Here is a 23,276-nt window from a genome sequence, read left to right on the forward strand (position 1 = left end):
ACATCTTTGAAACCCGAAAAAACTGGCATAGATGATAACTGAGCTGCTGTTAGTGACATTTAAGGTAACTAGGTAGCCCAGGGGATAAAGAACTGGGCCTTGAGTCAGGAAGTCCTGAATTTTACCTATGACCACTTTTTCCATCATCTACTTCTTAAAAGATGACTAAATGTGTGAAATATGGATTTGTTATAGATATAGTTTGCTTAGATTTTGATTAAGTAGATCATATTGTAAACCTGGAATTTTAATTTTAAAATGAAATTTGTAGATGACACAAAACTTGGATGATACAAAAATACGTTGGATAATTGAGTCAGGATTACAAAAGATTTTGACAGTTTAGAGCACTGAATCTAATAACATGAAATTCATAAAAGAAATATATAATGTTCTATACTTGGGCACACGCAAAAATCTTCACAATTCCAATCAAATATTTATAAGGGTCTACTATGCACTAGACACTGTGCTGAATGCTGGGACTAGAAATAAGAAAAAGAGAAATAATCCCTCAAGGATTGTACAATCTAATGAGGAAAGATAACAATAAAAGGAATTTGAAAAGGGGAGACACCTGGCAGAAGCATGATGTTCTGCAGAGTGGAAACCAAACAGAACTTCTAATGGAAAATGGAGTTACCTGGAAAGTACTGAGCTTTATAAAAATGGGAGGCTTTGTGACAATTTCATTGCTCTATATTCTAGCCTTCCTGTGAGGATGGAGAGGCAACTGAGAAAGTCCAGAAGGTATTGAGAATTTAAAAAAACTGAGTCAGCCTAAATGGTAATGAGATTTCAGTTCATCAGTTTATCCTGGAGGAGTCCTGATGTTCCATTGAGCAGAAACCAAGCATTGCTGCTGGAGGAAAGTAATTACACATACCTAATGGATTAAGTAGCAGTTGTTCTAAAAAAAAGTCTAGGCACTTTTAAGGATTACAAGTCCAAAATGATTTAATACTGGGTTGTGACAGCCAAAAATCCACTGTAATAATTCAATCTTGGTTGCATTAAGTAGACCATAACTTCCAAACATTTGGGAGGTGATAGTTGCATTATAATGAGCCCTCATCAGATGACATCTAGAGTATTGAATTCATTTTAGGGTAGCATAGTTTAGTGAGGATACTGGTAAACTGAAGGTATTCAGAAGAGGGCAATCAGGATTCTGAAGGGACTTGAGTCTGTGTTATATGAGGATTAATTGGAGTAATTGGGTACATTTGGTCTAAAGAAGAGTAGACTCAAAGAAGATGAGATATCTGTATTCAAACATTCAAGCTGTCATGTAGGGGACAAATTTGCTGTCTTCCATTTGGCCCCAGAGATTAGAATAAAGAGCAAAGTGTAAAAGTTGTAAAGAATCAAATTTAGGATCGATATCCAGAGAAACTTCCTAACAACTAGTCTAGAGTGGAATGAGCTACTTTGAAAAGTGATGAGTTCTCTCTCCTTGAAGGTCTTTAAATGGCATGGTTGGCCACTTGTGTGGTATGTGGTGATGTGGCCTGCTTTTATGTATGGCTTGGTCCATATTGCACCTGTCATCCATTTCACCTCTCAAATTCCTTGATTCTGATTCCATGATCTTTCTTTCCATCTTTAATTCATTTAGGTATATGGCGATGGTTTCTTTATCTAATTTCTTCATGTGGGAAAATTCACCTTTCAGTCTATAATCATTAGTCTTTTAAATACAATTCATCAATTCTTATAATAGTTGCCAAAAATTCATCTAGAATAATATAGCAAGAAGTGATAAAAACTTGCATAACTTGATTGATGATAGATAGAAATCCCTCTGTGAACAAATTCATGCTTTCAGGTAGGTGGGTTGGTTATGCTAAAATAATTAGAAACCTCAGGATATTATAAAATGGTATAACAAAGAAAAAGATGTAGCTGAAATGCCTTATTCCCTCAGCAGCATCATTATCTCAAAATAATTGTACCCTTTGGAGTTTTCTCCCTAGAAATCCATATTACAAGAAAAATGTTTCTATGGTTCTGTGTTTCTTCCCTTAGTAGATGGTTGTATGAAGTTGAACAAAATTAAATGCAAGAATATAGCAGAAATGGTTGATTAACTTATCACTTCATGAGTTATAGAGGTCATAAAAATATTCTTTCTTAATAAAAAGCCACTGACTGCCATATAACCTGGAGACAATTTCCCCCCACATCCTATTACTACTAAAACAAAAGTCCATTTCCACAATGATTGCAGGAAAACATTAAAGTATGCCCCAGTTACTGTCACATAGGGGCAGCTAGGTGACTCAGTAGATTGAAAGCCAGGTTTAGAAATAGGAGGTGTTGGGTTCAACTTTGGCCTGAGAATCTTCCTAGCTCTGTGAACCTGGGCACGTCTTTTAACCTCCACTTCCTAGTCCTTACCATTTTTCTGCTCTGGAATCAATATACAGTATTGATCCTAGGATGGAAAATAAGGCTTTTTAAAAAAATAAATAATTCCTATATAGATTTTATCAGATAGATAAAGAGGCCTATGGTTCAAAAAAATAGGTTAAGAACCAATGATCTTGAATAAGTTACGGATGTTGACTTGGTACATGTAAGATTATTCTGACCTGATGGTCTAGGTGGTACAGCGGATAGAGTGCTTGGCTTGGAGCCATCCTGGACTTGGACTCATTTTCATTTGTCAAATCCATCCTCAGACATAGCTAGCTATGTGACTGGGCAAATCACTAAACTCTGTTTCCTCATCTGTAAAATGAACTGGAGAAGGAAATGGCAAACCACTTCAATATCTTTGTCAAGAAAACCTCAAATGGGGTCACAAAGAGTCAGGTACAACTGAAAGCAACTGAACAACAACAGCAAGTGTCACAAGATATAGAATGGAACTAGGAAATGTACGTTTCTTGATCAGAGTATAGTCATCAAAACTCTGGATTCGTGACAAGTTTCCATTTCAAATGTTACCACTTCCACAAAGGTATAAAATTGTAAACTGATTTGCAAGCCTTTAAGCACTACTTAATTACTCATTATTATTAAGTTTTTTACTGATTCCCAGAAATGATACTTTGTTTTCTACCTCTCCAATGCAGTTATCCTGTATGGTTATCAGGTTGTAGTTCCTTCTCCTGTTCTAGACTATAAGATTCAAGAGGGCAGGTACTATATCTTATTGAAACTTCATATTCTATCTATACAGGAGGCACTAAATAATTTTGTGTTGAGTTGTATTGACCTGAAATCACTCAGTTCAGAAGAAAAAGCTTAGGGGAAATTGAAGTATGATATTCAAGTATATGAGAGGTTCTTATATAAAAGACTGTATTGAACTGATGTCCACCTTCAGAAGAAAAAAAGAAAGAGAAAATGAGTTAAGGCTACAAGAAAAATCTACCATGATTCTATAGAATTTTTTCTCAATAGGAAAAATTGTTAAAGATTGAAAGGACTGACTCAAGGAGACTATGCAGTTGAAAATGTATCTTCAAAACTAGGTTAGAATCTTATCTTTCTGGAATTGTTTATATTGGCTCGGCATAGAGGTAAAACAAATTTTTTTGAAGCCTAAGGCTTTGTATCTGGTTTCTTTTCCTTCTTTTTCTCTTTCTTTTTTATTCTCTCTCTCTTCTCTCTCTCTTTCTTCTCTCCCTCCCTCCGTCTATCTTTCTTTCCCTCTCTCTCTCCTTTCCTTCCTTTCTTTCTTTTTCTGTGAATCTATGGTTCAATAATTGCTAAAACCTCAACAAAGCATTTTTCAAAATTTCATTTCTATAACATATGTATACCTTTGAGAGCACAATGACACGTGTAGTACCTAACACACCATGGATACTTAATAAATGGTTTTTATCACACAAGAATGACTTGCCTTTTCTGCCTAAGGGGTCTGCTTGAATGATAATTTAACTATAAAGCCACTGTCTGCAGTGATTTATATTTAAATGCCTTTCTCCTCAAAAAGGTAGAAACCAGAAATAAACATAAGATTTTGTGCCTAGGAGGTATTATGAATTTTGACCCCTAATGAGGTCACTTCAGTAGCCTGTGATTTTTCTCTATGTTTGAATATAGTTATATTCCTGTACCAGTCTGATACCACCCTGCCCAAAGAGGAGGGAAGGGAGAGTACCTCAAAAATACTATAGGACCCGCCTAGATTTTATATCTCAATCAAGGGAACTTCGTAGGACAGGAGGGGGCTATCTAATGCCGCCCCAAGTCGACAACTGGTTTGGGGACTTCCCAAGGGGAGGGACATCAGAAGAGCTGACCTCTCCAACTCCCAGCATGCTGAGCTATTTCAGGGACTAAATTGACAAAGAGAAGTCCTCTTGAGAGATTCAGAATCCATGGAGCAGAAACTATAGGTTGGACCCAGCCCCCATGTATTTCCATAGAATCTACATGACTGAAATGAGTTTTCTGGATTCCTGTTCTGTGACCTAAAATGGGGGAGAAATGACCCCAGTTTCCTCTGAGAACTTCTTCTGAACCCCTGCCCCAAGGCGCCGCTCAGTATTTCATTATCACAATTCCAAATCTATTATAAGGAGATTATGGAGCAAAATAAAAAGTGCCAGCATGTTTAAAATGTGAAGGTTGATTTACTCAAAGTCTCATTATGCTCAGCTGCTACAACTCCTTCAAAGAAAAGAAACCACAAAATGCAAAGGCATTTTTCAGGGCTTCTGTTATTCATGGCTCTGAAAGGGGTTTTTTTGAAACCAATTTAGGGCGGACTCCACACACTCCCCCTTATTTAAACGGTCTTAATTTTGTTAATGGAATGTTAGCAGAAAGAGTTGGGGAGCCATGTGGAGCTGATTGCTTTGCTCCAATATGGATGTTGCCTGCGAATTAAATGTACCTAAGTAGCCACCTGTTTATGCTTACGATTATGGAAAGACCCATATGTTTCCCTCTCTACACATGGGAGGTAAATATTGAAAAAATTATTCTGGTGTGAAGGGTGAACAGCAGCAATTCTTCTTCTCTGTCAACATATGCTGTGGTGTTTCCCCCTAATGTGGTGCCTCGCCTGACATATTTGCTGATGTTTACCAGGCAGCGTTCCCCCAAAAATCTGTTATCCATGGTTATGCAAAACAATTAAAATCCATTCACATTAAATTCAAATTAGAAAACCATACCATTTTCCCACATAAGCATAATAAAGTTTCCCTTTGAAGCTGCAGTTTTAAATAGATGTTGATTTGAGTACCAAAGAAAGAACATCTCTTCTATTTAGCATCATCGACACAAAAAACTCTTCTCTTTTTACTTCCCTCGTTTTGAGATGGAGGTAGTTCATTGCCTTGCACTTAATTAGATAGATGTTACAAAGGAATTAAAGCCTAGTGTGATTAGAGTGCTGGGCTTGGAATCAGGAAGGCTTGGATTCAAATCCTGTCTGACACTTAATAGGGAAGAAAGCCATATATTTTTTTCTTAAACCCTTACCTTCTGTCTTGGAGCCAATACTATGTATTAGCCAAAACTATGTATTGGCTCCAAGGCAGAAGAGTGATAAGGGTTGGCAAATGGGGGTCAAGTGACTTGCCCAGGGTCACCCAGCTGGGAAATCTGAGGTCAGATTTGAACCTAAGACCTCCCATCTCTAGGCCTGGCTCTAAATCCACTGAGCTACCCAGCTGCCCCCAAGAAGGTCATTTAATAGCTCAGAACCTAAAGCAATTGTTGTTGTTGTTGTTGTGTTGTTGAATCATGTCTGACTCTTCATGACCCAATTTTGGGGTTTTCTTAGCAAAGATAGTGAAGTTGTTTGTCATTTCCTTCTCCAGCTCATTTTACAGATGAACAACAGAGGCAAATAGGGTTAAGTGACTTGCCCAGAGTCATACTGCTAGTAAGTATCTGAGGGAAGATTAGAACTCAGGAATACAAGTCTTTCTGACTCTAGGTCCGGCATTCTACACATTTCACCACCACACTCCAGAGAATGATATGACTTTAAGTTATTATAGCCTGACATCTTTGCAAACAACAACTAGATTTTGCCTTTCTCTGTATCCATAGGGCTTAGCATTGTGCCTGGAATGTAGAAGGTGTTTAATAAATAAATGCTTTTTGGTTTAGCATATAGGCTGGTTATAATCTGCATTAGGGGAAGAAGCCACCATATAGGTTTTTGATATACAGAATATCTACAGTGGATAGAACAATGCACTTGGAGTTAGGAAGACATTTATTCAATCTTGCTTAAGATTTATTACCAGCTATGTGACCTTAGGCAAGTTATTTATGTTCTATGAAATTTAGGCAACTATTACATAAGACTCAAGATATGGGCAAATGGTCATTTGCATTGGAGAGGAAGCTCCCATCTAGATGAAACTGTAAATCTTTAACATTCAGCAGTTAAGTGGCATAGTGGAGAGAAGACTAGAAATGAAAAAGACCTAAACTTCAAATCCAACCTCGGCGACTCGGTAGCTAGGTGATCACTGGCAAGTCACTTAACTAATCAATCTCAGCACCATCCTCTGTAAAATGGTGGAAATTACATCACCAATTTCATAGGTTTGTTGTAAGGATCAAATAAGATAACATATATAATTATTTGTGTAATTATTGTTGTTCAGTCATGTTTTAGTCTTTATGACAGCATTTGGGGTTTTCTGGGCAAAAAAAAACACTGGAGAGGTTTATAGATTAGGAAACTGAGGCAAACAGAGTTAAGTGCCTTGCCTTGGGTCACGTGGCTAGTAAGTGCCTCACAACAGATTTGACCTCAGGAAGATGAATCTTTCTGACTCAAAGCTCAGCATGTTATCCACTGTACTGTCAAAGATTTTCTCTGTCAAAGATCCACAAAAATCTTGACTTTCCAGGGAGAATCTCTTAGAACAAAACTCCTCCTTCAGCTTGATGGGAATTGTAGGCAGAGACAAAAACTCCTTCCCAGCTTGGTCAAAATCCAAGAAGGATGTGAAGTTCAGTTATTTCCAGTTGTAGATGCACAATTCTTTTCTATCCAGAATCTTTTCCCAAGGCTTCTCTCAAAATTCCCTTCTTTCAACTAACCCTAGAAATCAGACTATTCCTAACTTATTCCTATGGTACCACATAGCTGCCCTATAACAGATATAAAGTGCCATGTTAATATTAAATAGTGATATTATATTATTGTTATTATTATTATTTAAGCTACCATAGGATCATAGATTTAAAGCTGGAAGAAATTCTAGAAACTATCTCATCTAATTTTGCTGATTACAGATAAGGTAACTGAGGCTTACAGGAGAGACGTTACTTGCCCTAGGATATAAGGAGAGATTTTTAACCTAGTTCCCATGACTCTAAATTCATCATTTTTGCCCATATAAGGCCTTAGCATAGCACAGAACATAAAGCTAATTTATAGACCACATCAATGTTAAAATAAAAGGATTCACTTTACTCCATCTAATATGAAATTCAGGTTGGGTGGCTCCCGCAGAGCTCTGTGGGGAAGGCTGGACTTGGCAAGCAGGCTGGCAGATGTAAAGTAGTTAGGAAGATAAAAAGGCATAACAAAAAAAGCTGGAGCAACAGAGGGTACTGTTGGCAGTCTCTGAAAGTGGCACACAAATGAGTGTCTTTTTTTTTTTTTTGAGTCTGACTCAGACTGGGGGGACAGGGAATGCCTTCAGTGCCAAAAGAAGAGAACCAAACTCCCTGCAACTCCTGAAAGAATTATTTCTAGAGGCTTGATCAAGAGTTTCCCCATCAACTTGATAAGCCACAACTTATTGAGGTGTGTTCAGGACTTTTGATTACATGCCCATGATAGATATATAGACAGACAGATAGATAGATAGATAGATAGATAGATAGATAGATAGATAGATAGATAGATAGACAGNGATAGATAGATAGATAGATAGATAGATAGATAGATAGATAGATAGATAGATAGACAGATTTTTATATATAGTATGTAACATACACATGTAGCATACTATATATAGAAATGTGTGTGGTGCGTCGGCCATGGGGGGGGGGAGTGCGGGGGGTGAAGGGGAAAATAGGAGCATGAAACATGTAACCATGTTAAAAATGATTATTAATAAATGTTAAAAAAAGAAATGTGTGTGTATATTTTGAATGCACTGGGTATGCTTCTTGGCCATTATCGATTTTAAAATTAATATACTAGAACTAAATATTATATTTCTTAAAGTTTTATTAACATTAAACTAACATAAAAAACTACAGAGAAAAGGTGCTCAACTAACTTCAGCTACGCTCATGAAGAAGAGAGTGAGAGGGAGGAGCTACAGAACTTACATAAAACAATAATATGACCATGTAAATGTGGAGGCACAAAGAGAGATTAAAGGAAATTTGGGGAAATACTAAGGGACTTCTGGGGGATGAAGTCCAAGGTTCAAGATCTCCATTTATCCTAAAGGAAGGATTGCACTTATGTACACTGCCCCAAAATGAATTATTCCCTATCCCTACCATAAGGGATGGAATGTCATGGGAGTTGCCTCTCCTTTGTGTTGGCTAATAAATAGGGATTAAACAGATCTTGGGGGACTGCTTTCTTGTTTTCCTTTCTGAAGACATGCTAAGAACACAGTTGAGATGAGTAAACTTAGCTAAGGTTTGCTATTAGCTGATTTAACCTCAAAATTCACAGGGCTAGTGGGCGGGCAGTACTAATGTGCTTGGCTATGGAGATTAAGCAGAGAATTTTTTAATAATGTTAAGTCTCTGTCCTCAGTGTGGAGGAGGCTAAGGGATAATCTGTCAATGATATGACACCTGTGAAGAAAGGAACCATAGGGTCCAGTGGTGAGAGCTTCTAGTTTACTTCAAATTTAAAACTTCTGGGATCTTGTTGAGAAACAGTGAGTTTGGTGGGCAACAGGGTTCTTGGAGAGAAAAAAGACATTGTATGTGAGGCTTCATGTCGGGATGAACTGCTGCCAGGTCCTAAAAACAATTAAAATAAGCATATATCCCAAGTAGCATACTCTGTTTCTTAGTTTTTACAAATGGTATGGGGAAAGGGTTGCCTCTAGCATTCTTAAGAGAGTTTTCCGTCCAGAGGAGTCAAAACCACTGGGAAACTGAATATATCTTTGCCATTTTTAAGTGAAGAAGACCCTAGTATCATGTCCTGTCTTTGTTACATACTAGCGGTGTGGATAAGTCACAATCACCTCTCAGAGTCTCAGGCAACTTTCTAAACTGACTAATGAGAGAGCTGTCAATCTGCATTTGTTTGGGGGAGTTTCCATAACATTATGAAATCAAAGATACCGATTAGAATATAAAAATATTAATAAATAATTAACTGAATGAAAAAAACTGAAAATTAAAAAAAAATCTAGCAGATTTGTTTCTATTGACTCATTCCCTTCTCCACTTCTGTGTGTGTGTGTGTGTGTGTGTCTCTCTCTCTGGCTCTCTTTTTATCTATCTATCTATATATATAGATAGATAGATAGATATATTATAAATGCATATGGTTTTACATATGCATATATATGTATATGCACACATAAATACATCTATAGCAATCATATTATAGTGGGGATTCCTATATGACTGCTGATTTATCATCAAATTATCAAATTCTGTGAAAAGCACACACATATATATATCCAATTATTTATATTTTAAGACACAATTCATATAAATATGTATATATTTATATATTGCCAAAATATAAGGTTTTCTTTGTTTTTAATCAAATAAAGATATTTGCAAGTTCCTTTTTTTAAGTAAATACTATTTTTTTTCAATATCTGATTGAGATTCCAGCATTCAGAAAGAAGGGTAAAACCAAAATATTTTTTAAAGTTTGATTTTTTTTAATAGTCCAAAGTTCTAACTGTAAAGGCTACAGACACCTAAGAAGATAATACAAAAAATAATGTTTTAGAAATAACAGTGTGTTTTTCATCATTCTTGACTGTAGCAGCATAAATGTAGTTTGTATGATTTTTAAAAAGAACAGTTACCTTCCACTAAATAAATCATCAGAAAATGATTTTTTTAAAAAATGTTTTTGTATTAAAAGTTTTCCATTATTTTATGAATGAGAACAAAGCGAGTCATTTATTTAGTCATATTTTTTCCTTCAGTAAATTCACTGAATAGTTTAAGATAACAACTCTATTAAAAAGAAAATATCTCTCTTCAATCAAAGTGACTGAAACCTTTTCAGAATGTGTAGAAAATTCATTTATCTATTAGGCATGCAATTCATATAAGAAGTAAAATTTCCATATACATTATTTTCCATGAGCTACATGTAATCCATATTTTTAAATATTACATAGCATTATTATTTTTATGGATTTTTCCACTATCCCCAAACCTGGTTTATATTGCAATCCCCTAAGGACATCGTGTGGAAACAGAAGTGCTGTAAGATGTCTCCAGATGATCAGAGGAGTATATATTTTAAAAGGATGAGGGATTAATAATTTAGTTCAACATTCTGAACTCCTTTAAGGTAAAGCGACTTTCCCAAGGTCACACAGTGATTAACTGTCTGAAGCAGGAATTGAAATCATTATTTAATTCCAAATACAGTATTCTTTCTGTTGTGCCATGAGAAAGTCTGTATTGACAACAACAATAAACATCCCTACTTTATGCTTTTTATTATACAAGAAATATTGACATTTATGCAGTACTTCAAGGATTGTAAGGAACTTTACTTATGTGATCCAGTTTGAGCCTTGTCATACATCTGTGAGGTACATTCTACAGCAATTACTAACTGATTTTATAGAGAAGAAAACTGAGGCTTAGAAAAAGCATATGGTCTCTTGGGCACATAGCAGAAATATTTCACTGCTCTGCCCTCCATATAAGCCAGCCGTGCAAGGCAGCAATAAGGCTTCCCACTAGTGCAAGCCAACAGTGAAAACCCTCTACTGATGTAAGCCAGCAGCTAGATCTCTAGGCCTGATGCAAACCAGAAGCAAAACCCAAAGCCTCAGAACAAGAAGCATGGTACAGTGCCTAGTCCAATTAGCAAGTATAGCTCAACTTTACTATATAATACAAAAAATCACAAAATAAACTGGTAAAAATGAACAAACAAACAAAAAAGGATCTAACTCTAGATAGTCACTATGGTGTCAGGGAAGATTAAGATACGAATATAAAAGACAACCACATTGTCAAAATAGCTACATGTGAAGTATCAAAGAAAAATGTAAATTGGTCTCAGCACAAGAAAAAAAAAAGATCTCATTGAAGAACTTAAAAAGGACTTTAGAAACCAAATAAGAGCACTAGAAAAAATTAGGGGAAAATGAGAGTAGTACAGGAAAACTCTAAAGAAAAAATCTGTATCTTGGGAAATATAAAAAAGGGAAAAGATAAGCAAAAAATTGCAGGAAATAAATAACTCTTAAAAAGTAGAAGTAGCCAAACGGGAAAGGAAGCACATTAGCTGACTGAAGAAAATAATTTCTTAAAACTTAGACTTAGCTAAGTGGAAACTAATGATTCACTCCATTAAGCTTCAATAAACAATAACAAAAAAATGAAATGAAATGAAGAAAATGTGAAATTTCTTATTGGAGAAACAACTGACCTGGAAAATAGAGATAATATAAGAATTATTGGATGTCCTGAGAATAATGAGCAATGAAAAAGAACCTGGCTATCATATTTCAAGAAATTATCAAGAAAAACTGCCCTGATATCATAGAATCAGAGAGTAAAATAGAAATTGAAAGAATTTAATAAGCTAAAAAGAAAAATTTAAATATCATGGAGCCACAGATAGGATTACACAGAATATAGCAGCTTCAATGTTAAAGGATCACAGGACATGAAATATGATATTCTGGAAGAAAAAGGAACTAGGATTATTACCAAAAATCATCTATCACATGAAACAATATAATTCTTCAAGAGCAAAAATAGATACTTAATGAAATTGAGAACTTTCAAGAATTACTAATGAAAAGACCAGTTTAGAAAATTTGACATTTAAACACAAAGTAAAATTAAATAGCTTGAGAAGGATTTACTATGTTTCATCTGAAGTAAAAAGATGGCAGCCTCCATGCTAAAAGACCCCAAGGCATGGAATATGATATTCAGAAAGGCAAAAGAAATGGGTCTACAACCAAGGATCACCTACCCATCAAAACTGACTATATACTTGCAGGGGAAAGTATGGGCATTCAACAAGATAGAAGATTTCCAAGTATTTACAAAGAAGAAACCAGAACTAAATGGAAAGTTTGATATCCAACCACAAAAATCAAGAGAAAGATGAAAAGGTAAATAAGAGAGAGGAAAGAAAGAAAACTCTTATTTTAAAATTTGCTTCTTTAAAGGCTTCAATGAGATCTAATTATTTGTCTTCCTATATGGAGAAATGTTATGTATAATTCTCAAAAATTATATTCACTATTATAGTAATTAGAATTATTCTTAGGGAGAGGTTGGATTACTAAATGGTCTAAGATGATACAGAAAAAAAAAAGATGGGGGGGAATAGAAGATGGCACCAAGAGAAACTTGAAGGAATAAGAAAAATAGGATAATCTATACCATGGAAAGGGGAGGGGAAGAGGAGGAAATGAATAGTATTATAAGAAGGAAAGGAAGAGAGCATTAATAAGAAATATTTAAACCTTATTCTCAGTGGAATTAATCCTGAGAGAGAAGAATAGCTATATCCACTGGGATATCAAATTTGATCTTACCCTACAGAGAAAGTCTTAAGGGATAAACCAAGGGGGGCAGTGGGGTGAGGAGTTCAAAAAGGGAGGGGAATAGAGGGAGGAGAGAATTCATTAGGCCTTAAAAATACTAAGAGGGGAAAAAAAAGGGAGGGGTTGCAAAGGGAAGTAAACTAAGGGGATAAGGGGGATTGATTTAAAACAAACCACTGGTTTAAGAGGAAATAGCGTAAGAAGAAGGGGCAGAACTAGGAGAGAATAACAAAATGTTGGGGAATACACAGCTGATAATTATAACTCTGAATGTGAATGGGATTAACTCACCCATAGAACAGAAGCAAATAGCAGAGTGGATTAGAAACCAAAATCCTACCATATGTTGTCTACAAGAAACGCATATGAGGCAGATAGACATACATAGAATAAAAATAAAAGGCTGGAGCAAAATCTATTGGACTTCAACTGATAAAAAGAAGGCAAGAGTTGCAATCGTGATTTCTGACAAAGTCAAAATAAAAATAGATTTTTATTAGATAGGAAAGGTAATTACATCCTGATAAAAGGCAGTATAGACAATGAAGAAATAACTGTACTCAGCATATATGCACCAAATGGTATAGCATCTAAATTCCTAGAGGAGAAACTGGCAGAGCTCAAGAAGGAAATAGATAATAAAACTATCCTAGTGGGAGACCTAAATCTTCCTCTATCAGATCTAGATAAATCAAACCAAAAAATAAATAAGAAAGAGATAAGAGAGGTGAATGAAATCCTAGAAAAATTAGGTTTAATAAATATGTGGAGAAAAATAAATAGGGACAAAAAGGAATACACCTTCTTTTCAGCTGCACGTGGTACATTCACAAAGATTGACCATGTAACAGGGCATAGAAACATGGTAAACAAATGCAAAAGAGCATAAAAAATAAATGTAACCTTTTCAGATCATAATATAATAAAAATAATAATTAGTAAGGGCACATGGACAGGCAAATCAAAAATTAATTTGAAATTAAATAATATGATTCTCCAAAAAGAATTAGTTAAAGAACAAATCATAGAAACAGTTAATAATTTCCTTGAAGAGAATGACAATGATGAGGCATCCTACCAAAATCTGTGGGATGCAGGTAAAGCAGTACTCAGGGGGAAATTTATATCCTTAAGTGCATATATTAACAAATTAGGGAGGGCAAAATCAACAAGAGCAAAGAGCAACAATATATAGGAAAAAGTGTTTAATTAATGGTAGACAACATAAAATACTTGTGTGTTTACCTGCCAAGACAAACCCAGGCATTATATGAACAAAATTGCAAAACCACAAAAATATAAGGTCAGATCTAAACAGCAAGAAAATTATTCATTGCTTATGGATCAGCTGGTATAATAAAAATGACAATCCCACCTAACTTAATCTAATTATTCAGTACCATTCCAATTAAATTGCCCCAAAATTATTTATAAAGCTAGAAAAAATAATAACAAAATTAATCTGGAAGAAAAAATAATATAAGGCAATCAATGAAAAAAAAACCATGAAAGAAGATGGTCTAGCAGTACCAGATCACAAACTCTTTTAAAAAGCTGTAATCATCAAAACAATCTGGTATTGGCTAAGAAAGAGAGCCATAGATTTATGGAATATATTAGCTATACAAAACATAGCATCAAATGACCATAGTTATTAAGTGTCTGATAAACCAGAAGATCCAATTTTTTGGGACAAGAAATCACTATTTGACAAAAACTACTGGGAAACTGGAAAAAAAAAAAAGAAAAAAGAGGTTGGAGATATATATAAAATCTCATACTATGTGCCAAATAAGGTCAAAATGGGTTAAGAATTTAGACATAAATGGTGCTGCTATTAACAAATTAACAAATTAGAGGAGTATACTAATAGTCTACCTGCTAAATCTATGGATAAGGGAAAAATTTATGACAAACAAGAAATAGAAAACATTATGGAAAAAAATGGATAACTTTGATTATGTTAAATTGAAAAGTTTGCATAAACAAAACCAATGTAATCATGATTAGAGGAAAAGAAGAAATCTTGGGACAGGTTTTTTTTTCCAGCAAATATCTCTCATAAAGGCCTCATTTTTTAAATATTCAGATAAATGAGTCAAATTTATAACACAAAGCATTCCCAATGGTCAAAAGATATGAACAGGCAGTTTGCAGATGAAAAAATTAAGGCTAAAGATAGTCACATGAAAAAATGTTCTAAATTGCTGTTGATTAGAGAAATGAAAATTAAAGCCTCATACCTAGCAGACTGGCTAATATGACAGAAAAAATAAATAGATACTGGGGTGGATGTGGGAAAATTAGGACATTATTGTACTGTTGGTAGAATTGTGAATTGATCCAACCATTCTGGAGGGCAAATTGTAATTATGTCCAAAGGATTTTAAAACTACACATATCCTTTGATCCAGAAATACTGCTAATATATATGTATCCCAAAGAATTTTTTAAAAGGAGAAAGGACCTATGTATACAAGAATATTTATAGCAACTTTTTTGTGGTGTCAAAGAATTGGAAATTGAGGCGATATCCATAGAGGCATTAATGAACAAACTGAGGTATATTATTGTAATGGAATTCTACTCTGATATAAGAAGTGATAAGAAGGAAGATTTCAGAAAAATCTGGAAAGACCTACATGAACTGATACAAATAGAAATAAGCAGTAACTGAACATTGTACATAGTAAGCACAATATTAATAATACAGTACTTTAAGACTATCACCAAGGACAAATGATGAAAAATGTCCTCCACTTCCAGAGAAAGAACTTATGGAGTCTGAATGCACACTAAGACATACTATATTTCATTTTATTTCTTCATTTTTCTTTTGTTTGTTCAAGTTTTCTTTCACAAAATGATTAATATAGAAAAATGTTATTATTACACATGTAAAATCCATATCAGATTGCTTACCATCTCAGAGAAGGAAAGGTCAAGAAGAGAGGTTGAGAATTTGGCTCAAACTTAAAAAAACAAAGGTTAGAAATTTTTTTAATGTAATTGAGGAAAAAATTAATAATCTTAAGAAGTTTACTGTAGAATTTTTTCTGAACTGGTTTTAAAGCATTTATCAGCAGAACTCTAGCTCATAAGTAAGGGTTGGAGTAAGAACTTGAACTCAGGACATCCTGATTTAAAGTTTATTACTCTCTGGCTCAGTATAATTAAATCTATAATTAAAATATATTATCTTAAAGAGGAAGAAAAATGGCATAGTTTCTCTTCTCTAGGAAAAGTTTTTCAATATTTTTCTTAAATTGTGACCAACAAAACTGACAATGATACTCTAAATGTGGTCTAATTAGAGCAGAATATAGCAGGTTATCAGATTTGTATTTGGAAATTTTGCCTCTTAAAATATTCCAGGATCCAATAAGCTCTTTCAGTTGCTAGAATATCTCAAGTTTATAGTTCAATGAAGTCCCAATATCTTTTTTCAGACAAATTCCTATCTAACCATACTTCTTTCATGTTGTACTTTTTACAAGTAAAAGATATATAAAACTACATTTATTTCTACTTAAATGTATTTTATTAGATTCAACCTAATGTATTTAACTGTCAGTCTTTCCAGATCCTGACTCTCTCATTCAGGGTGTTAGTTATTCACCCTGCCCTCAATTTTAATTTTAATAACAAATTTCCAAATGACTTTTCCAAAGTTATATAATCCAAATTGTCTCCCTCCTCCTCCCAGAGATAGCAAGCAATTCAATCTGGGTTATACATGTATTATGCCCCAAGACGTGTTTCTATATTATTCATTTTTGTAAGTGAATAATCTTATAAAACCAAAACCCCATATCATATATCCAAATAAACAAGTGATAAATCGTATATTTCCATCTGCATTCTTACTCCAATAGTTCTTTCTCTGAGGTAGATAGCATTCTTTTTATAAGTCCCCCAGAATATTTCTGGATCACTATATTTCTGTTAGTAGCCACATCTATCACATTTGATCATTCTATAATATGGATTTTATATATATACATATATACTGCCTTCTCTAATGGGTAGAGAGGAGGGAAGGAATTACTTGGGTATTTTCATGTAATAAATAAATAAATTTAAACATAAAAAAAACCATATCATTCTTTTAGGAGCCAGGCTTTCCCTAGGACTGAATCCAACCTACCTGCTCAAATTCACAGCCAGAACACCTTCTAGAGAGAGAATGTGAACAGTTGTATATTGTACTACCAAGTAGATATTGTGGTAGGAAAGCATCCTCTGATCCTATTTTTGTTATAGGCTTTTTTCCCTTTAAGTCTGAGTACTCCTACCTGTAGATATATCTTTGAAAAATTTTTAAATATTTAACAGAATATAATATGTAATAAATAAATAATGTAATATACATGTAAATAAATCACATGTGTATTATGTAATAAATATAATATGTAATATGTGGTATAATAAATTATATGTAGTATGTTGCAGATATGTAATTTGTAGTAAACATATTATAATAAATTGTGTGTAATGTGCATATATAATGTAATTTGTAATAAATTATAATAAATATGCTTACCTCAAGAGAAACAAATTCTCATATTGGCTATGTCCAAAAACTATGTCTCATTCTTTTTTCCCTTTCCCTCCCACCCACTTCAAATATATCTTAAATGACTTCTTTAGGCAGCAATTTAAATTATCCAAGAGTATAAAGCCAACAAGAAAACTCAAAGAGATGTCTTTAGCAGCAACTGGCCTTGTGAAAATGTTGGCAAATATGTTAGATATCTTAACTGCTTTAACAGGAAACATTCCTTCTGGTGGAGGGATAGAAATCTGTACCTTTATTTGGAAACATTGCTAGTTGAAATGGAAATTAGCCTAAGCTGGAAAGAAACCAAATAAATCCAACCTCTTACTATTATCATTATCAAATAAAATAGCTTTCATTTGGAAAATGTCTAACAACATATATGTGGGCCTGGAGTTAAGGGGGGAAAATGTTTCTTACAAAAGATAAGTTATCCAGACTTTTGAGTAAAGGAACTGTAAGAGAAAGAAAGAGAAAATGTAAAGCTCAAGGATTTCTATTGTTCTTTTAAATTGCTTGAATTGTATGGATTCCAAATCAAAATAAGACAAATTAATATGACATCTTAAAATAAAAATCTCTCAAGCATACATAAAGCAAAGCTATGAATGAAGATGACAGGCCATTTTCCCTAGAGTGGAAACAATTGCTTCATTCCTGTTAGCCATGTAAATGTTTTTAAAAACCCTGAAGATTCACAAAAAAAGAAGAGGTAATATATAGTATGATCACAAGATACTGTACCTGGAAAATTTAGAGGCAGTTCAAACTTAGGAGAACATTGATTATCTTCATTTTCCTTATAAATGTTAGCCATGACCTTCTTTATTTTGAAACTGTTCACTTTGATCACTTCACCCGTTGATAGAGAGCATTCATTTCCAAACATTTCATAAATAGAACCTAGGGAGAAAAATAAAGACTTGTAAAGTGGCTTGAGTCCCACCATCTCCATGAAGATAAGAAGCCAACACCTTCCTGTTTTTCTTGAATTGCCAACAGGAGCAAAGAAACTACAGTTATGGGTCTCTTTTTCTGAATATGCCCTTACACTAATCTCTTCCTTGTAACTTTCGGGTTTTTTTATGGCCATCATGCAAAAAAAGATATTTGAAGATTGTTCATTTGCTTGGATTTTACACAACCACAAGCTGTTTATTACTACAACAATGTGAATTTTAAAATGGACAAGCACATTAAGAAGTATTTGCAGTTTGGGCCATTATTTAAATAGCCAATAAAGTAGAAACTAAACAAATTCCTAATAGATCATCTGTTGACAAAATACTCCTCTTATAGCAGAATCTTTAGTGTACAAAGACTCATATATTGTCAAGAGTTAAAACCAACAACTCAAACTTCTTAAACATTGAATGGTTCTCTTCTATTTAAAGCAAAGTAAAATTTTATTCCAAAGGTCTTAGTGAAGATATTCAAAATAAAATAGATATTTTTTCTTAAAATTGTTTAGTAATTGTCTTCTATCTTATTTTGTTTAAGAAGCAGTATTTGACTTGTGGCAGATTTATCTAAATAATTTTGTTTTTATCTCAATTAACTTTAGGAAATAAAACAAGCTGCAGTGTTAAGATTTAGTATATGGCAATCTTGAGGCAGCTATTATAAAAAAAATGCTTGATGAATATATTTGTAAATAAAGTTGTGTGCTTTAATTTATCTCTTGACTATAATAGATATATTGTGCTTTTTGGAGATTCAATTTAGAGTTTTACAGTTTCATTCTGTGTAGTAAGTTTTCATTATGTATCCATTATTTTTGGAATCTCAAAGTCTGAAGTATGTATTTAGAAAGTGTAACATATAATATTTTTATGAATAAAAATGATTAATAAAGGGCAGTTTAAGGTATTAAAACTACATCAGTACTTTTGAGATTTCTTGGATCATCATTGTTAACATCATTGTTAATTGATTCCTTTTGGCAATTGATAAAAATGAATTATTAAAGGTTTGTTAATGCCTTTTGTTTTTTATACAATAGTAATTTCTCTTTGGGACAACTAGGTGGCACAGTTGATAGAGTGCTGAGCCTGGAGTTAGAAAGACTCATCTTCCTGAGTTCAAATCTAGTCTTAGATCAGTGTTTCCCAAAGTGGGCGCCACTGCCCCCAGTGGGTGCTGCAGTGATCTAGGAGAGCGGTGATGGCCACAGGTACATTTTACGAAAAAGGTAGAAACATTAATACATATATCTTTCCTATTAATTAGTATTAAAAAAAATTTTAATTAATTTCCAGGGGGTGCTAAGTAATATTTTTCTGCAAAGGGGACAGTAGACCAAAAAAGTTTGGGAACCACTGCCTTAGACCTTACTAGCTGTATGACTCTAGGCAAGTTACAAACATATTTGCCTCCCTTTCTTCATTTGTAAAATGAGTTGGAGAATGAAATGGCAAACTATTTCAGCATGTTGACAAAAAAACAAAAAAATATCCTAAATGAAGTCACAAAACTACTAAACACTACTTTCATCTTTGCTCCTCCATACAATAAAATCCCTCTCAGTAACAAAGAAAAACATTAAATAAAAACTATTTCAATTCATGACATAGTTTCCCACCATTGTGGTAAAAGGAGTCTACCTCTTTATCAGTTCTTGTGGGACAGAACTATTCATTACAATTAATGATTTCTCCTGACATTGCTATTGTCTTCATCATTGTAGTCAATATATGTTCTTCTCTTGGTTCTCCTTTTTTCAGTTCATTACTTATGCATACTTCTCCTTTAATGCATATTGCATTACCTTTTCATTATTAAAAATAATTTAATCAATTTTCATTAAAATACATTTATCTAAAACCTCAATTGATTGCCTCATCTACTTCCCACAGCAGTAGCTTCTAATTTTCTCATCTTTCCTCAAACCTACCATAGCACCCTACTCTGAACTCTTTCCACCAAGTACTGTGACTTCATATTCCTTGGAATAAATTTAGGCTATTTGTAGAGAACTCCTCCTCATATTATATAATAAATATATCTTCTCATTTCCTCTTTCATTCTGATGTAGATGAAGAGGCATACTTCCTTGCCAAAACCAACTCCTCTTCCTAAATATTCATTTCCTTCTTTCTCTCTTCCTCCTCTGTCTCTTCCCCACCCTTCCCTCATCTCTCTCTCCCCACACCCCCTCTTTCACATTCCCTCTCTCCCCTCCAGATTTTTCCTTCCTCCTGCTTCCCTTCCCACTCTCTCTGCAAAGAGAGTTGTGAACAACAAAGCCCCATCACACTCCAAATTCTAGAAGAGGAAGTTCTTTGGTCCATTATGAAGTTATTAGGCAACTTTCTTATCTGGGGTGACCTGGTCCTCAAGAATGCCTTGAGTGAGCTGGCTCTGGGCAAGATGCTTAATAGCTGTCTTGTCATTGTGTATTCTCTTGATGCCACCTTTCCTGATAGTTATCATCCTCTATCTCTCCTCTTCATGGTGGCTAAACTCCTTCAGAAAGCTATCTACACTAGACATCTCTACTAGGTATCTCTAGGAAAAGAACTTCACCTTCTCTTCTAAAGCCCAAGTAATCTATCTTGACATCGTCATTCAACTGAAACTGCTCCCTCCAATGTTACCAATGATTTCATAATATAAAAATCTAATCACTCCTTCTTGATCCTGTTCCTTCTTGACATTTTTGTAGTATTTAACACTGAATTTAAATTTTGCAAAACACTTTACCAATATCATCTCATTTTATCCTTGCAAAAACCCTGAGATTTACGTAAGTGGGTTATCAGCCCTTTTAAACATGAGGAAACTTAGCCAGATAGAAATTAAGGAATTTGCCTAGTCTATCTAATAAGTGTCTGAGACAGAATTTAGGCAGACTCTGGTCTTCTAGACTCCAGGTTCAGCAGTCTATACAGTGAGCCACTAGGTTGCCTAGAATTTGATGCTATTGATTACATTCACTTTCTGGATACACTTTTCCTCCCAGGTTTTTGGGATTCTGAATTCTCCCTTCTTCAAGTCTCTTCCCAGTTGAAAACATTTTCCTCTCAGTAGCCAATGGTGATTTTAGATCTTATCATATGGTGTGTTGCCCAAAGAACTCCAGCAGTTGCCTATTACTTCTACTCTGAATCATAAACTTCTCTCAGCATTTAAAGCTCTTTATTTAAAACTGTTTATAACTTGACCTCTTCCTACCTTCCTGGCCTTCTTACACCTTTCCTCCACACATCCTGTTCCAGAAACATTAGAAATCCCTTATGCCTAGAATTGTCTGCCTCCTCATTTCTGACTCTTAGATTACCTGACTTCCTTCAAGATTTGTTTCCCCTCCTGCCGAAGACCCTTCCCCTCTCAGAGTGCCTTCTCAATATCTTGTATCTACCTTCTTGATTATATACTTTCTCTCTTATTCAAATTTACACTCCTCGAGGGCCAGAACATTTCTTTTGCTTTTCTTGGTATCCTGAGTCCTTAGTTTAGTGGTCAGTACATAGGAAATGCTTAATAGTAAGTGCTTGTTGACTCAGTTTGACTTGACCTAGAGGAATAATAGTTTCTTCTTCTATCCTGGGAGCACAGTAAACACCATCTTTCTACTAGAAACTTTATCTTGCATTTTTCTCAGCACTTTTAGCTAATAATATTGAGGTCAAGATAAAAATAAGTCATAGATTTTTGAAATTTATGTTCTTTTGCTAAGTCAGGCTGTTGGGTTCATGGGACTAAAAACTAGAAAAAAAATCTAGTTAGAAGGGAAAAGAGATAGTAGTCCTTTATTTTAAAAAAGTCACACTAGGCTATATAGCCTAGTGTTCTACTTTTTTACCTTAGCTATTTAGGATGTGACTAGGACAAAACCACAGAAATAATAATACCCGGCTCATTTATTTATCTTGCTCTGTCATTGTGAAGATCAAACATAGAAGTGTTCTATAAATATCTGTGTAGATGTAAGGTATTACACTTAGGAAGCAAACATCTGCTTAAGTAGATGGTGTTTGGGAATTGGATTTAGTTTCTTAGAACATGGCTTAAAATCTAGAAATAATGATGTGCTCTTTACCAGGTGGAAAGTATACCTAAGGTGGGTTGGTAAAAATGCATTTACTTCTGCTCTTTAAACCAAAAACAATGATAAATAGAAAAATCTAGGCATATATATTATGAGACAAGTTAGTGTCCCAGTAGAGTGCTACTTGCTTGGCCTTAGTCACATACAGCTAGTAGTTTCTGGGGAAGTTCACATAAATTCTATCTGCTTCGGTTTCCTCATCTGTAAAATGAGGAAAATTGTAGTACCCTCCTCCCAGAGCTTTCATGAGGAAGAAATGAGATGGTTTTTGTAATGCAATTTATAAACCTTTAAGTGCCATATAAATATTAGCTGTTGTTATTGTTATTTTTAAATGATGATGTGTCTATTTGCCAGAACAGATACCACAGAAAATATCAAGCACAAGAAGAATCATAGAGTGAACCAGTAATTCAAAAAAATTTATGTTTAAAAAGTGGTCAGCAACAAAATCCATATTCTCAGGTGTACATTAAAAATTGATTGATGCATAGATAACAAATAAAGTAGAAAACCTAATGCAAAAGAATAAATTCAACCCTTTCTAGATTTCTAGATCAAATCTGAAGGGGCACAGGAGACACTGAACTCTTGCATGGAATGTGGTGGCTATGGAAGAACAAATTTAAAAGGAACATATATATAAAAGAGGTGACAGACCAGCATTGAATATTAACCAAATATGTTCCAGAAAGGCATCCAGGAACAAAAGAGTGGAAGCATCATATGAAGTATTTGAATGAGAATTATAGCAAGAAGAAACAGAAGTGATATTGCTGTAGAAGCACAATATATACCCCCAGGGCAAAAAAAAAAAAAAAGAATGATCTATAGTTCAGGAAATAGATAACAGAGCTAGCATGGAGACAAGTTATGATCATAACAGAGACTGCATTTATCTGGATATTTTTCTGGGTTTGTCTGTGTGTGTGTCTCTCTCTCTGCCAAAAGCAGATGAGTTAATACATATTTTACT

At 34.3% G+C, this 23,276-nt stretch overlaps 1 protein-coding gene across 1 annotated transcript in view; it reads right to left on the minus strand.

Moving 5' to 3' along the window:
* THEMIS (thymocyte selection associated) overlaps positions 1–23,276 on the minus strand; it is a 233,740-nt gene that overhangs the window by 137,134 nt on the left and 73,330 nt on the right. The window contains exon 2 of the mRNA XM_044675428.1: positions 17,995–18,153. Within this exon, the coding sequence (XP_044531363.1) occupies positions 17,995–18,153 (159 nt within the window). The remainder of the gene's footprint in view (positions 1–17,994; positions 18,154–23,276) is intronic.

This window comes from Gracilinanus agilis, chromosome 4, assembly GCF_016433145.1.
Source record: "Gracilinanus agilis isolate LMUSP501 chromosome 4, AgileGrace, whole genome shotgun sequence".
Taxonomy (NCBI): domain Eukaryota; kingdom Metazoa; phylum Chordata; class Mammalia; order Didelphimorphia; family Didelphidae; genus Gracilinanus; species Gracilinanus agilis.